A 14,345-nucleotide genomic window follows, 5' to 3' on the forward strand; every position below is an offset into this window, starting at 1 on the left:
ATTGCATGGTTAACGTTATTAGATAGAATGAGATTCACAATCATGATTCTTTATTGCTTATCAATTGTTGTACTTTTAAACAGGAAATGGTGTATAAAAAGCAAGCTGAACGTTTCACAAGTGAGGCGCCTTCGCTAAGGGCTGCAACATATACATACACTATTAAGGCTAGAAAGAGCCTACTTTAAGGGTCACATCGAAGTATGCCAATCTTCTAACAGGAGCAAACGGACGCACATCAAGGATCTTCTAGCAGATATTGATTCTAGACAAACTCCAGGGCGTTGCTGTTAAAGTGTGGAGTTGGAATTTTGAAAGAGCACGCTTCCACACTCTAATATACAATGAATTTAATCTTCAGAGTTTAGGAAAAAATATCAGAGTTCTATTATAGTATATTATTTATTGAAAATAAGCTTGGATATCTAATTAGTTCAAGTTTGACTTTTAAACTCGCGGCGTTCTACTTTAAAACAATTAAATATTTTTGCTAAATTGGAGTATTTAATTTGATAAAACTCTTGTTAATAATAAAAACAAATCGTTTTATGATGTGATTGAAAAGTATGCCAGACTCATATCACTCACCCAATAAGCGTTTAAAATTAACCTTATTACATTCCAAAAGTTAGCAAAAAATCATGTAAAATTTTAGTTTGATTAAAGTTTTTTCTTTTTAGTTTATTTTACAAATAGGCCAAATAGAATCTTTTTGGTTTAACTCTGAAGTAAATTCAGTGTAATAGAACTGCCCGCGCCGCACGAACAACGTCCATTAAAACACCAACGCGCATGCACCACTCCCACCAATTTTCCACTTACCCACATAATTTTTCCCGAATAGTTGCATACCCATCACGGCAAATATGAAAATAATGATGCACAATACGAAGGTCAGGTTGCCCAAAGCACCCATTGTTCGACCCATTATCGATATGAGTAAATTAAGAGTCGGCCAAGACTTTGCCAATTTGAACACTCGAAGCTGCAATTATAAATTGTGAAACCAGGCGTCACAGAAGCACGCTTGCCGGCGCATCACCTATGCTACTGCGTCTCTGGAGACCCACCATCATTCAACGGACGATCTCGTCAGTCAAGGATGATGGGTCGCTTAAACTAGAGATAGCGAGATGTGTGCTTCAGTATCTGTCCAATATATGTGCAAAGTTTATGAGTGGGATATATGTTTGCAATCATTTTTATATCTACTTATTGTGAGAGCATTTTGATTGATATTATCGCAATTTAGTTTGTATATTTTATATTGTAGCCCCAATGCCGATTGACATAGATCCCATCAGTCGATCTGATGCTGTATACTTCTTAAGCGAAGCTGCATGTCAATCTATATTACTCGATGCAAAGCTTAGGTTATGATCAATGCAGCGTGATAGCTTTATAACGAGTTCTCCGGGCGCAAAATCACACCCGGGTTATAAAGCCTCGGACAATCCCGAACTCTTCAAAAATAATACTCAATCAAAGCCCTGTGTTATATTCGTTAGTGTAAAGCTGAATAAGGATTAATAGTCAAGCCTTATAGTTGTTTAGATATGCTAAATTGTTTTTCACTTTGAACCTGTATAGTTTTTCCCAAACAACTGCATCCCCATCACCGCGAATATGAATATAATGATGCAAAGTACAAAGGTCAAATTCCCTAAAGCTCCCACTGTCCTACCCATTATGGATATAATAAGGTTTAGCGCCGGCCAAGACTTGGCCAGTTTAAATACACGCAGCTGAAAATATTATATTAGATATAATTACAATTACACAGCAGTAGATAGATAAATATATTAAACAGCTCTGCACATATGCATGAATCACAGAGGTGGTTATAGGTTATTGTTACCAAAATTCCTTCTAGTATACCTGCAAATCGATCCATGCTTAATCACAACGTCAAGTTATCTGGTTGAAAATAGTATTAAATTGAAAATTCTAAGTCTTATTTACTTTACTGTAATCAGCTATTAATTTAAGATAATGAAAAAAGACTTACCAATCGAAATGAACGTAATACAGACAAACCCTGAACTCCTTCAAGTCCCAATTCTAATAATGATAAGGCCACAATTATAAAGTCAAATATGTTCCATCCTTCTTGAAAATAATACTTTGGACTCATGGCTATCAACTTTAACATTGCTTCAATACCAAACGTTGCAGTGAAAAACTGAAAAAATAACACGTTAGTAACAAGTCGAGTGAATTAGGAGTTAAGCAACAATTTAACTATAAAGGGGCCTGGTATTTTATTTATTGAATTAAAGAGGACAAACGATCAAATGGCTATCGCCCATTTTCTAACGCAAAACAAGAGGATTCACAGGGTTAAAGTTGTCGGTCTTAGGTTGTAGTGCCCTTCCCAGAAAGCGAAGGGCGCATCAAGCAAGACACCTGAAGGATGGAGCCCCCACCATTGGCACCATCTCCATTTACGTATGTGAAACATATCAGCGCTTGGCCGCTAGTTCACGCCGGGTTAAAGTGCGACTGTGTGACTATTTCTAGTAAAGTGTTACCTACTGGAAAAAAATCAACGCTTTTGTAAGGTTTCGGCACTACATTGAAAATGATTAAAGCTAAAGATTATGGTCATATATTTCATGAAGTAGGGCAGAATACAAAAAATAATTTGTTCTAAAATAAATAGGATGGGGTCTTATTTATTGTATCCGATCTTTCGCCTATTACCTTTAGCCGTTATACATTTACAATAAAACAATATTTCATTTAGTTGATCTTACATTTAATATACTTACATAATTGCCACTTTTCAAGGCTCTCTCCATATCTTTGTCCATATCGTGATGATCCAAAGCCATGAATAAAGTATTGACAACGATACACAGCGTGATGAAGAGCTCAACAAATGGGTCGAACACCAGTAAAGCAACGTATTTCTGGAACTCCAACCAGAGCCAACAGCAGTCCCACACACAAAACAAATCTATTCCCTTCATCAGGCATTCCAGAAGTCTCTCTTTAACTGTGGGTCCTTCATCATCATCTTCCGCTGTTGAGAAGTAGTATACAGACACTGTTGTGTCCCATTTACCGGTGTGTGAGTGTGTTGAAGAGAGAGAGAGAAAACAATCTGGTTAGTATTCGCTCATTATTTTGTCATTGATGCAGACATTTTCTGAGGATATTATTGCCAAAACCACAGAGCCAATGAATAGTTCAAGCATCAATATTCATATTTTTTGAATTTTGTTGGCTGTCATTTATCTTTTGTGAAAAATGTAAACACACGGGGTAAGAATTCTTACACCAGACTATACGTGCAGGATACTGTGCCTATAATACTCACTGTGGTATACCAATGCTATTATTGTCTATTATGCTTAACTACATGAAGTCATTGTTTTCGTCTAGAAACAAGATTCGCTTCAGCATGTTTAACATTAGGAAGTTTTTATTTCAAAAAATATGAATACCGTATATACAATATACTTACGTGGCAAGCGGTATATTTAGTATATGTAGAAACATTAGTAACATCACTTGTATTTATATTTTACCTACATATCACATATAAAAATCGAATGTTTTCTTTTAATATTTGTTGCATGCATGGTACTTCTAACACACATTTCATGCATTAGACAGAATTAAAATAAATAATAATGATAATTTTGTGATTTGTGTCAAATATAGACTGTCCGGGTATTTTAGTAGTTGGGCTAAACAGGCGTGCAAGGTGAGGTAGTGTGGTAGATATCAATATTTTAGTGTTTCACTAAGTGTTTTGTGCCAAAACGGTTTGCATTTTCAAATCTAAATGACACCCAAGGTTGTTAAGTATTTTTGCCAATTATGCATTTTCGCATAATGAGCAAATACCAGTTGCTATTCGTGTAATGTGACTGATATGTTATGTAAAACATGTCTTTGTACAAAATGTTTACCTAATATGTAATAAGTGTATAAAAGCATATATATAAATATGTTGACGGAAATAAGACAAACAGATTAAAATTTGTACATACTTAACAATTAATTCAAAAATTGTTAACATAGAACTATTAACAGAAAAAATAGCTAAAAATTAGCAACATGATCACATTTAATACATTTAGAAGCGTACCATTTTGTTCGCTAGCTCGACTCTGTCTTCCCGCTTGTTCGATTATTTCATTTAATACCATAACATCTGAAATTTTAATACTTTATTAATTATAAGAGGCTTTTTATGTAAATATTTAATTACCTGCCTATCCATTGACAAATTTCAGAATTGTTAAAAGATTGTGTGCAACATTATTATTAGATAGATGTACATTTTAGAAAAATAAATATTATTCCTTTGAATAAGCCTACCTTGCGTTCTTAACTGTAAATGATACTTCATTCAGATTTTTTGTTGATGTTTTTGTTTTTCCGTCAGTTTTAACACCGCATTATGATTTAAAAGCTAAAGTACTTATACTAGTGTCACTAATTTCAATAGCACAATATTTACAAGAGATAAATTGGTGCTCATGTTAAATAGCATATCAGAAGTAGATAAGACGAAAGTGTTTATAATGAAAGATAAAATGTATACTTTTATTTTTTTAAACTTATTATTTCAACGCTACTTTTCGACTTTCTTAAATCTGTCAATATTTTCCTGTGTTTATCTCCGAGCACGTTTTACAATCGACTCCTAGGTCATTTGAGTCATCTGTGATTTATTGTATTGTGTCTCTTTTATCCACAATTCTGAAGACAGTGACAAAACACACGTGATCATATATTATGTATTATTATACATTTTGGAATATGGACGCCAGTCTGTTATAATGTGGGTTGTCTTGCATGACACTAGTATTAGACGATGATTTTGTCACAACTCACTATACAATGATTATTACGGTAGCTCACTAAAAGGTTAATGCCTCTTTTTTCATTATAATAGGTCGCGTCCATATTTGTCTTAAACTGAAGTATATTCATAGGTACATATATAAAAATGAAGTACTTATAGGTCAGACTGTTCTATTTACATTACCTCTCATATCGACTACGTTAGGTTGCTGTGAAGATTCTATAAATGGGTTGTCATTAGACTGTTTGAGAACTTTTCCAGCTTCATCCGTACATTCCGTTGTACTAACTTCCTGAAATATTTATTACACATTGTCATCGACGATTATTGTCGACTTATAATTAAAACAATATTTCAGCAGCACTTTTGAATATGTTAAAGTTTTTAAAAGCAATGAATTGTGCGTCTGCAGCTAATTTACGAAAGGTACTAAGTTAAATGTTGAGAAAGTCGTGTTAAATTTAAAACTTAATAAATTGGTTCTGTAGTTTTTAGTTTCAACTTTACCAGACATTTCATCTAAGTTCACATTTAATTAATGATTCATGTTTTTGATATCTTTAATAACACTAAAATTTGAATCAACTAGAATCTATTCTAATAGTCCTCAAATGTTTATTATGTAAATGAAGGTGCTGCAAAACTGTGCCCGCAAATAATTCGAGTTAACAAAAAAATGATAAGCTCATACATATTCTCGTAATGGTCGTGATACCAGCGACGAGTCTTGTCTGGGCAGTGGGTAGGCGTGGGGCTGTGACGTGACGCTGTGGTTCCTCGATGCTGAGCGTCCCCGCAACCTGGCTTCTTTGGTCTGCGGCTTACCCCCAAGGAGGTCCCCGTGGGAGGTATACGACAATCTTGACTGGTGGGAGGTGTACGAAGAATGCCTTGAACCTACAAAAAATTATGTATTGACAGTTTACTTTTATAACAACAACCGAGTTATTCTTAAAATATATTAACTGCGTTAATTTTTATTAGTGTTGGTAATCATATAAGATAGCTATCTCATCAAAAATTAAAATTTTACGCTGTGTTTTAAGGTCTGACATCAAGATAGAGGTAAAGTATCTAAATAGGTTAGGTATTAAAACGTGTTCAACAAATGTTGGTAAATTTCTTCTTTGTTATTTATTTAGTGTTTAGATGTATATATTATTTCGAGCAAATAGCATTTGTGTTGATACAAATTGTAGTTATAAATATTAATTACCTAAATTTGCATAGTAGACCGGTATAATGATAGCACCATTTTCCTCTGACATCGGAGTGACTGCGTTTGAATCGTCTGCATACGGCAAATGTTCCTGCGCGTCCAAATATGTCGATAAAACGAGCGGCTTTCTGTCAGCACCAGGCGGATAACGATTCCTTCCATTCGGTCTCAGAGCCATCTGGTGTGAACCACGCGATCCTCGTCGTAAATTGAAAGGAGATCCGGGCAGCGATAAAGAGGCCTGAAGCGATTCTACGTCTTAATGCAAAGTCATCGAGATAAGTCAACAATTTTTTTATATCTTCAATCAAATCCTCAATTTAAAAGTAAAGTAAGTTCTAATTTCATTTGGATTCGAGTTATACCATAATTGATCATTTAATAAATTATGTTCCTCAATTCAGATCGAGTAATGATAAATGTTCATGGAATTGATAACTGACAAAATCCACTTACAAAGGCATCGGCTTAGTATTTTATGAACGGTATTTATGTTTGGGATATCAAAATAATTATACTTTCATGTGCCATTAAACAAATACCTTAAATTAACTACTTAAAATAAGTGAAAATAGAAATTTCGAGAAGTGCTGAGGATGTCTTTTGCAACAAATCATGTACAAGATTATAAGAAGTCATTATTCTGAATCATGAATTACTGCAATTTGACTTAGAAAAAGTTAGGAACGTAACTAATAGAAAAGATATACGATAAGAGTTAAAATTAACAACAATAAATGAAGCAAGGCAGGAGGAATAGGGGGAATACAAACACCAATTTGGAAAATGGGACAAACCTGTGAGCCCTCCCGCAGTGGCCCATATGATAACTGTCCGTATTTATTAATGCGTTCAGGGTGTGGGACCTTTAATGCACAAAAAAGAGAACTTTAAATATCTCCAATTATGTTACTGAAAAATTCTTAATATTTAGTCATATACAACAAAGAAAAGGACAGAATGTTTTGAATTAAAGGCTTGAAAAGCTAAAAGACATTGAATATTAAAAATAAAGAGAAGAATTTGTTTGATTCTACAATTCTAAGCGATAACAAAAATAAAAGGCACATGTAAAAAAGATGCACAATCTAATGAAATAAAAATGATGAATAATAATGAAAGAACTTAAACATACGCTTAGTATGCAATGTTGAAAGCAAAATGTTAGTCAGGTAACTCTGTTTATTAACACATGAAGTACTGCAAGATATTACATGCACACTAGCTATGCCTTAGAGCTGTGATTGTACTCATTACTAAATCTATGGTCATGGGGACTGTTCGTTTCTTTAAAATGGTAAAGCCTCCGCCTGTGACTCGTCAAAATTGAGGAATAAGTGGAAGTTTGTAATTAAACCATAAATAATTATTTTGACTGAGACCTACCTCTGCAACGATGATATTATGTTGAGTCTCAGCACGGCCCCAACGTTCGTTCAAATAATGAAAGAAACAATCTAACATGACAATAGACTTACATTCTCCAATAGTATTTGAGTCCATATAAAGTAAATTCTACACACGTTGTACAATTTTCATAATTCCTGTATCAAGGAAGTCAAATAAATATTATTGGAGAGACGCGAGGGAAAAATTTCTATGGAATGGATTTTAATGATTATACGAATTCGTTCCGACTCATGCAAAAATTAAATAACATTTATCATGGCGCAAACTGTAAGCTAATAATGTCGGTCTTTCAGCCAATGAAATTTTAAAAATGTGATAAAAAGTTCTAATAAACTGAATTTGGTGCATTTGAATTATCTGTTGAGGTAAAGCAAAGTATAAAAATGTCTTTGAATCTATGGTAGCAGGAAAATCAATGAGAAGAGAAGATGATCTAATAGCATGCCTCGAAACCAACGATCCAAATAAAGGTGTTAGATTTGAAAATAATTGTGTAAGTAATTGAAGAAATGAAATTTTAGAATTTTAGTTAAATATTCAGATATGAATAATATATTTATGTGCACAGAAAAACTACCACCAACAATTAATTATATTTAACAAATAAACGTAACAAAAAAATCATATCTGTATATTAGAAAGACATTAACATTAAAACAGACACACAATAAATCAAAGCTTTCAGCATTAACACTTATATAAATTCTTTTCAACTAAAAATTGTTATTACCTAAAAAACGAGCAACTGTATTATAAATAGTATTATTATTTTAACGTAACTAGATGATGCTATAATATGTTTAAACTATAAATTGTTTATTTTTCTAAAAGTGCATTAATGGGATGTGTTTAGTGATAGTAGATTTCATAATAACATAAAGTTGAAAAGAATTTTCCGACTGACAATGATCCCTGTAAAACAAGTGGATTCAAGGATTACTAAAATGTAATTCATAATATCATATTTATATTCAAAGAGAACATGATATTATAATTCATAATATTTTTTGTTTAATAGTAGCAGGTACTCTGATATTATCTACATATAATTTTAACTGAAAATAATTTTAGATATTCATTTTATATCACTTATATTATCATTAAGATTAGTAAAATATAGGGTAGGTCACAGTGGCGTACATTGGTTTCCTAGCAAGGCAAGCACTGCAGATCTAACTAGTTGTAGAACTGCGCTTTATTCTGACAGTACTAGGTTTTTACCCAATTTACCTAATTTAATTGGTTATAGAATAACGGAACCAAATTTAACTAAATATACTTTAACACTGTATTTATTTTACGAATACTTTCTTAACGAGGTAAGCAATGCCTATTTGCCTATATGGCATGCATGCCCTTGGTAGTTAATTTTATTGACCATTATTCATTTCATTTACAAGTATTTGAAATTATCTGAGAGAACCATTGTCAGCGCGGGGTAATCGCGTGATGCAGGTATACTCACCATGCTGACCTTCCTCTGGCGTCGTGCCGTGTCGTGGTGCGGTTCTGGCTTGTGCGCTGGCTGAGTGCTCACCGAGTCCTGGAAGGGGTCGCTACGAAGGGACATGCGTTCTCGGGTATTGTCGTCCTGATTGCCCCGCTCCTGGTTCACGAACAGCTCGTAGCTCTGGCAGGAGAAGTCGCTGGGTGACTTGGCCGGGTGGGCCTCGGCGTACGCGGCCGCTTCAGCAGCAGCCGCTTGTTCCCGCGCGTGGGCTTCTCTGGCTTCTTGCTTGTCTGCTCGAGCTGCTGCTTTTTGTTCTGCTTCCTGTTAACAAATATTTTTTAAACAAATTGTTATGTATTTAAAGTGATAACCCCCACTTCTGGGATTAATACACAAATAAAATTTTAAAACAAAATTTCATTAACGATGCGGGACTCAAACCCACGACCTCTCGCGTTCCGTGCGAGTGCTCTCCCAACTGAGCTCACTCTCAAGTTGTGGCTTCATCTACAGAACCTACTTTACAATTCCAATATTTGCATATTTATGCCGGCCATCAAATAATCATAAGACTCTACATGCTGTTAAGTCCTGATTTATTAAAAGTAACATCTTAAAATTGTGCAAAACTAGTAATATATGTAATTAAATTTGATGTAATTATTACCCTTAGAGCTTCTTCTTCTGCCTGTTCTTCCTCTTCCGCTTTCTTCTGCAACTCGTCGTACGACATGGCTACGATGGCCAATATCAGGTTGACGAGATAGAATGATCCCAAAAATATAATCACCACGAAGAATAATACGTGCCAAGAGCCAGCTGAGCGTAAAACCTATAAAATAAAAAGAATTTGTCGTGATATATTTTTATATATATATTCTTACTATCTTTTTAGATAGTAAGAAAAAAAACACAATGTATAAATAAATGAATGACAAATTCATTCAAAAAAGCAATGAATTACTTCGTCGTACATATTTTGGTATAAAAAGGTGAAAAAAATGGGAATTATTATACGAGAGAAAAGTTTTTTAGAGGTCAAACAAAAAGGTTGAAGTCCTACCGCCTATGGTTTCTCCTTAAGCCGAAATGGTAATAAAGCATTGTAAAAATTTGAGGTGATAAAAACCAATAATGGTAGTTTCATAAAAGCGTTATATTCATGTTAATAGTATTTTATATTATTATTCCGTAATATTATAAATGGATGTCTTGACAGCAAATATACATAGTAATATAAAATTATTGGCAAAAAATATCGTCGTTATAATATCATGAATAAATTACCAGTTGGTAGAGATTTTCCCAGTAATCCTGTGTCATTAATCGGAAAGCCGAAAGGAATGCCCATCCAAATGTGTCGAAACTTGTGTAACCGTAGTTCGGATTTGGACCGTAGCCTTGCAAACAAACATAGCCCGGCTCACATTGCCTGTAAACGTGGACTTAATTAGTTTATCTACCTTCACAGAGTTATTACAAAGTTTTTGTGTGCTTGCATACCCCGCTCCTGATGAATTTCCACATAATGGATAATTTTCTTCTTCACCATACCAATTTGCTGAAATACACGTATATAATTAACATCATATATCAGTGTATTGCTTATAACAAAAATATATTTGATCATATTTCTTACTTTCGTTTTGACAGAATCTCTCCCAGTTTTCGTCAGTAAGGTTACCCCAACTACCATCGTCCGGGAAAACCTTTATACATTTTTGCGTCAACACACCCATGTATATTTGCAGGCCCATCAACGCAAAAACTGATAAAGAGAACATCGTCAATATTATCACATCGCGCAGATTTTTCACCGATTCTATCACAGCACCAACGATGGTCTTCAACCCTGGAGAATTTTTGTGGTTAGGTCAGACTTTGTTTGCGTCAGAATTGGTCAAGGATTTAAAGTGCACTCTCAAAGAATCTATTATGCATTAGCCGCAAGTTATACTTACTTTATTAACTTCGTTGATCCCTGAATATTCATTGTACACACAAAAAATTTCTACATTACAGCTACTTTTAAAAGCTCATAACTATGCAAGTCTATCAAACTATTCATATTATCTGCTAAGTAAAATAGCACAAATAGATTTACCCGGTACGATGGCCACAGTCTTCAACGCTCGGAGAACTCTGAATGTTCTGAGAGCGGCCAAGTTTCCGAGATCTATGCCCATCGTCACATAACTGCAAACATATTCACAACCACAACGTCTAGATTATTTGCCTAACTAGATCTATATTAAGCTAATAGGTAATAATGTTTATCTGCGTTGTACGAAAAGATGCACCCTGTTCACACATCTTTCATAATTCTTCGTCGATTAGTAATTATATTTACTTTCTCTGCTATATATCAATAAAATTTTATACTATACAGTTATAAGTTTTCTATACATATATTCTATTGAGAGACATTTAAATAAAATAGTACCAAAGACTACAATTTTCTGTTACATTAAGCTACTTAATATAATAAAATTGTCTACTACTCACGCTAAAGCTATAACTACGAAGTCAAGCCAATTCCATGCATCTCTAAGGTATGTGAATGGCTGTAGTATGAAACCCCTGGCCATTACTTTCACCGCCGATTCAAACGTGTAGATTCCCGTAAAGATAACTCTGTAAAAATTCACCTCCATTGTGGAACGCCGCTCGTAAAAGTACATAAAATTTCTCAAAATAAAAGAAATCTAAGTAAAGTAACACATCTAAATTGTATACTCATTAATTGTACGAGAAACGATTACTCTATGTACTCACTTATTCCTAAATCTAAATGAATATAGAAGAACATACCAACCAATGTTTTACAAGTGTTACACGCTTGATGTGAAAGAACATAATATATTAGTAGAACAATGGAATCTACAAAACGATTAGTATTATTATTGGCATTCAGTTTAATCAATATCGTGCTATATTTCATTTATATGAACTCAAACTCATTCCTTTTAAAATTCCTTTTAAAATCTTTTATATAATAATGATTTGGAAATTAACAATGAAATTATGAGGAGGGATATTTTCAATCAGTGTACATGTTTTTCATGTTATTGCAAATGTACAAACTGCGAAAGTGGTATGTGTAGGGAACAGTGTTGAAGTCATTATACAATAGAGATGTTTGCTTGATCTATAAGTACACCTATATCTAAATATAGAAAAGACGACTGATTAACTAATTTAATTAACGTAGTTGGCTATTCTTTACACTAATAATTGGAAATCTATCGTGCACTCTATTTAATATGAAGATGGCAGTATCAAATAATCAACAGAGATAAATCATTGTAATATGAATACTCACTCAGTACTTTCAACAGTCGGTGTTGTTGGCATTATCATTAATATACAATTGACTAGGATTGTAGTTATAATGAAGAGAGAGAACAATGGATGTACTAATATGTATATAGCAACTCTTCTTATAGGATTAAATGGATCCAATATCCACAAAGCGTCGGTTGCTGAAAATCTGAAGATATCTCTACCCTTGCTGACGACTACGAAAGTCTGCAAATGAAACATTTTTTATGTCTTCAATATCTAGATCATTATTAGGATAAAATACTACAATGGTTAATAGTTTTATTTTTGTAGCAAAGATAACAATTGAAACTGCACGAATGTATGAAGTGTTCCAAAGGATAGATTCACTTACGGTTTGGTTGGAATAAAAAGGGTCAATATCTTCGAGTGGTGTCGAGGCAAGTTCCACAGGGAAAGAACCTTGCATCCGTACAGGAAGCGGGAGTCCCTGCTCCAACGTCGCATCCGGTTGGGGACCTTCATCTTCATCCTCGTCATCATAACGCACCTAGATGAACCCATATATATTAGACCATTTTATCGGATGAATTGACAAAGCATCATTAGTAAAGCAAGCTATTATAACTATAAGTGGATTTACTTAATAAATAAGTGCAACTTTATCACCGCCCATGCATATGAATCATGTTATTTTTATTACTATTCCCGACTCCATTCCATTTTAATTCTTTTTGTTCGCATGTTTATGATGTTTCTTAAATAATGAGCGGTAGGCTTTTTGCAACAATACTGTTGTTTTTAGAGTTAAATCTCTTTCATCAACGAGTATTCTTACGGTAAATGAATGTCTGTGAGCGCCTTAAAGCTATATTTTTTCTTTACTGTGCTGCTTTTTGTGTCAGATGATGCGATTGTTTGGCAAACTAAAAGCGAAACTATCATAATATCATCTCCCACTATTATGTTACCATTCCGGATTGGATAATATCTCACTGTAATAAAAAATTTTTGGTGTTTCCAGTATTATAGATTAAATTTTTTTATTATTTTTAACATTATCATATTAATGAATATTTCTTACATACGTTTAATAACATACAACATTGAGATGATAGGTTTATAACTACAACGATAAGAGATAGTGAAGCAGTAGAATGCTCATGTAGGAAATGGTTTCAAAATAGGGGGATTTCGACTAGGTTACACTAAGCTAGCTAGGTTATGACACCATGCTAGACCTAAATGACGTCAGCCGATGAATTGGCGAACAGTGGCCATTCGTGTGCAATGCATGAAATGTATGTCTTGTGCTAGAGTATCTTGTTTTTTTTTTCATTAGTCATTTGGAGTCACTAAATCGTGTATACCTAAGTGAATTGTTTAACAACACAATGTGTTAGGGTAATTTTTAATCTATTAACCTTTTTTGGACTCGAGGATTAATTTTCTAGCAAGGAAATTTTAGGACGACACGTTTTAGAAAATGTTAAATAAACTAGTTTTTTTAAAGGCACCAATAGTCAACCAATTTAAAATACTCTTATATAGGCCCTTGAACGAAGAAAACGTTTCGATGTTGATGCTGCAAGAATAGCTGTTACAGTTATGATTCATTGTAAGTAACAACTAAACTTGTTATCAGAGAAACGATCTTGCCGATAAAGCGATGTGGATTAAATGCGATCATTATGCAAAAATTACAATGCCTTGCAAGTTATCGCACTGAAGTGAGTAGACAACGCCAATCGACTTCAAGATATAGTCCGTTTCTAATTTGGATAAAGCGATAACTTGCTGAAATTTCACTAAAACGAGCCGTAAAAAGGTAAAAGGGGCAAGCAAGCAATCTTACTTCTTTTTTCTTTTTCGTCCGCCCCAAATCGGTCTGTAAATGGTTTAAAAATACGTCAGATGTGATGAGAACACATGCATACGTACATCTCTTCTTTGAGTGTCACTTATCCGAGTTCTTTGAGGGTTACAAGCACGTTTAAATTCATTGCAAAATATGTATATTTTTCATATTTCTTTACACTTTGTACTTTATGATTATGCCAACAGATATTCCTCTTAGCTTTAAGACAAAGTTACCATCCGAACTAAAGCTGAGAGATGACAGAGTAATATTTCAGTTTGTAACCATTATCATTGTATCAGAA

General features: G+C 33.8%; 1 protein-coding gene across 9 annotated transcripts in view; it reads right to left on the reverse strand.

Moving 5' to 3' along the window:
- LOC126973075 (sodium channel protein para) overlaps positions 1-14,345 on the reverse strand; it is a 34,633-nt gene that overhangs the window by 17,675 nt on the left and 2,613 nt on the right. For 2 of the 9 annotated variants that reach the window (XM_050820192.1, XM_050820189.1), the window contains exons 4-20: positions 14,039-14,071; positions 12,578-12,733; positions 12,224-12,429; positions 11,407-11,535; positions 11,006-11,097; positions 10,541-10,753; positions 10,405-10,462; positions 10,189-10,333; positions 9,569-9,733; positions 8,917-9,222; positions 6,039-6,282; positions 5,514-5,719; positions 5,006-5,114; positions 4,100-4,165; positions 2,772-3,049; positions 2,009-2,182; positions 823-985 (exon numbers count right to left, since the gene is read on the reverse strand). In XM_050820192.1, coding sequence (XP_050676149.1) covers positions 823-985; positions 2,009-2,182; positions 2,772-3,049; positions 4,100-4,165; positions 5,006-5,114; positions 5,514-5,719; positions 6,039-6,282; positions 8,917-9,222; positions 9,569-9,733; positions 10,189-10,333; positions 10,405-10,462; positions 10,541-10,753; positions 11,006-11,097; positions 11,407-11,535; positions 12,224-12,429; positions 12,578-12,733; positions 14,039-14,071 — 2,743 coding nt within the window. Of the gene's footprint in view, positions 1-822; positions 986-2,008; positions 2,183-2,771; positions 3,050-4,099; positions 4,166-5,005; positions 5,115-5,513; positions 5,720-6,038; positions 6,283-6,838; positions 6,908-8,916; positions 9,223-9,568; positions 9,734-10,188; positions 10,334-10,404; positions 10,463-10,540; positions 10,754-11,005; positions 11,098-11,406; positions 11,536-12,223; positions 12,430-12,577; positions 12,734-14,038; positions 14,072-14,345 lie in introns of those variants that run through there. The other 7 variants (XM_050820193.1, XM_050820190.1, XM_050820187.1 and 4 more) reach the window with 6 other exon arrangements.

Source organism: Leptidea sinapis, chromosome 28 (assembly GCF_905404315.1).
Source record: "Leptidea sinapis chromosome 28, ilLepSina1.1, whole genome shotgun sequence".
Taxonomy (NCBI): domain Eukaryota; kingdom Metazoa; phylum Arthropoda; class Insecta; order Lepidoptera; family Pieridae; genus Leptidea; species Leptidea sinapis.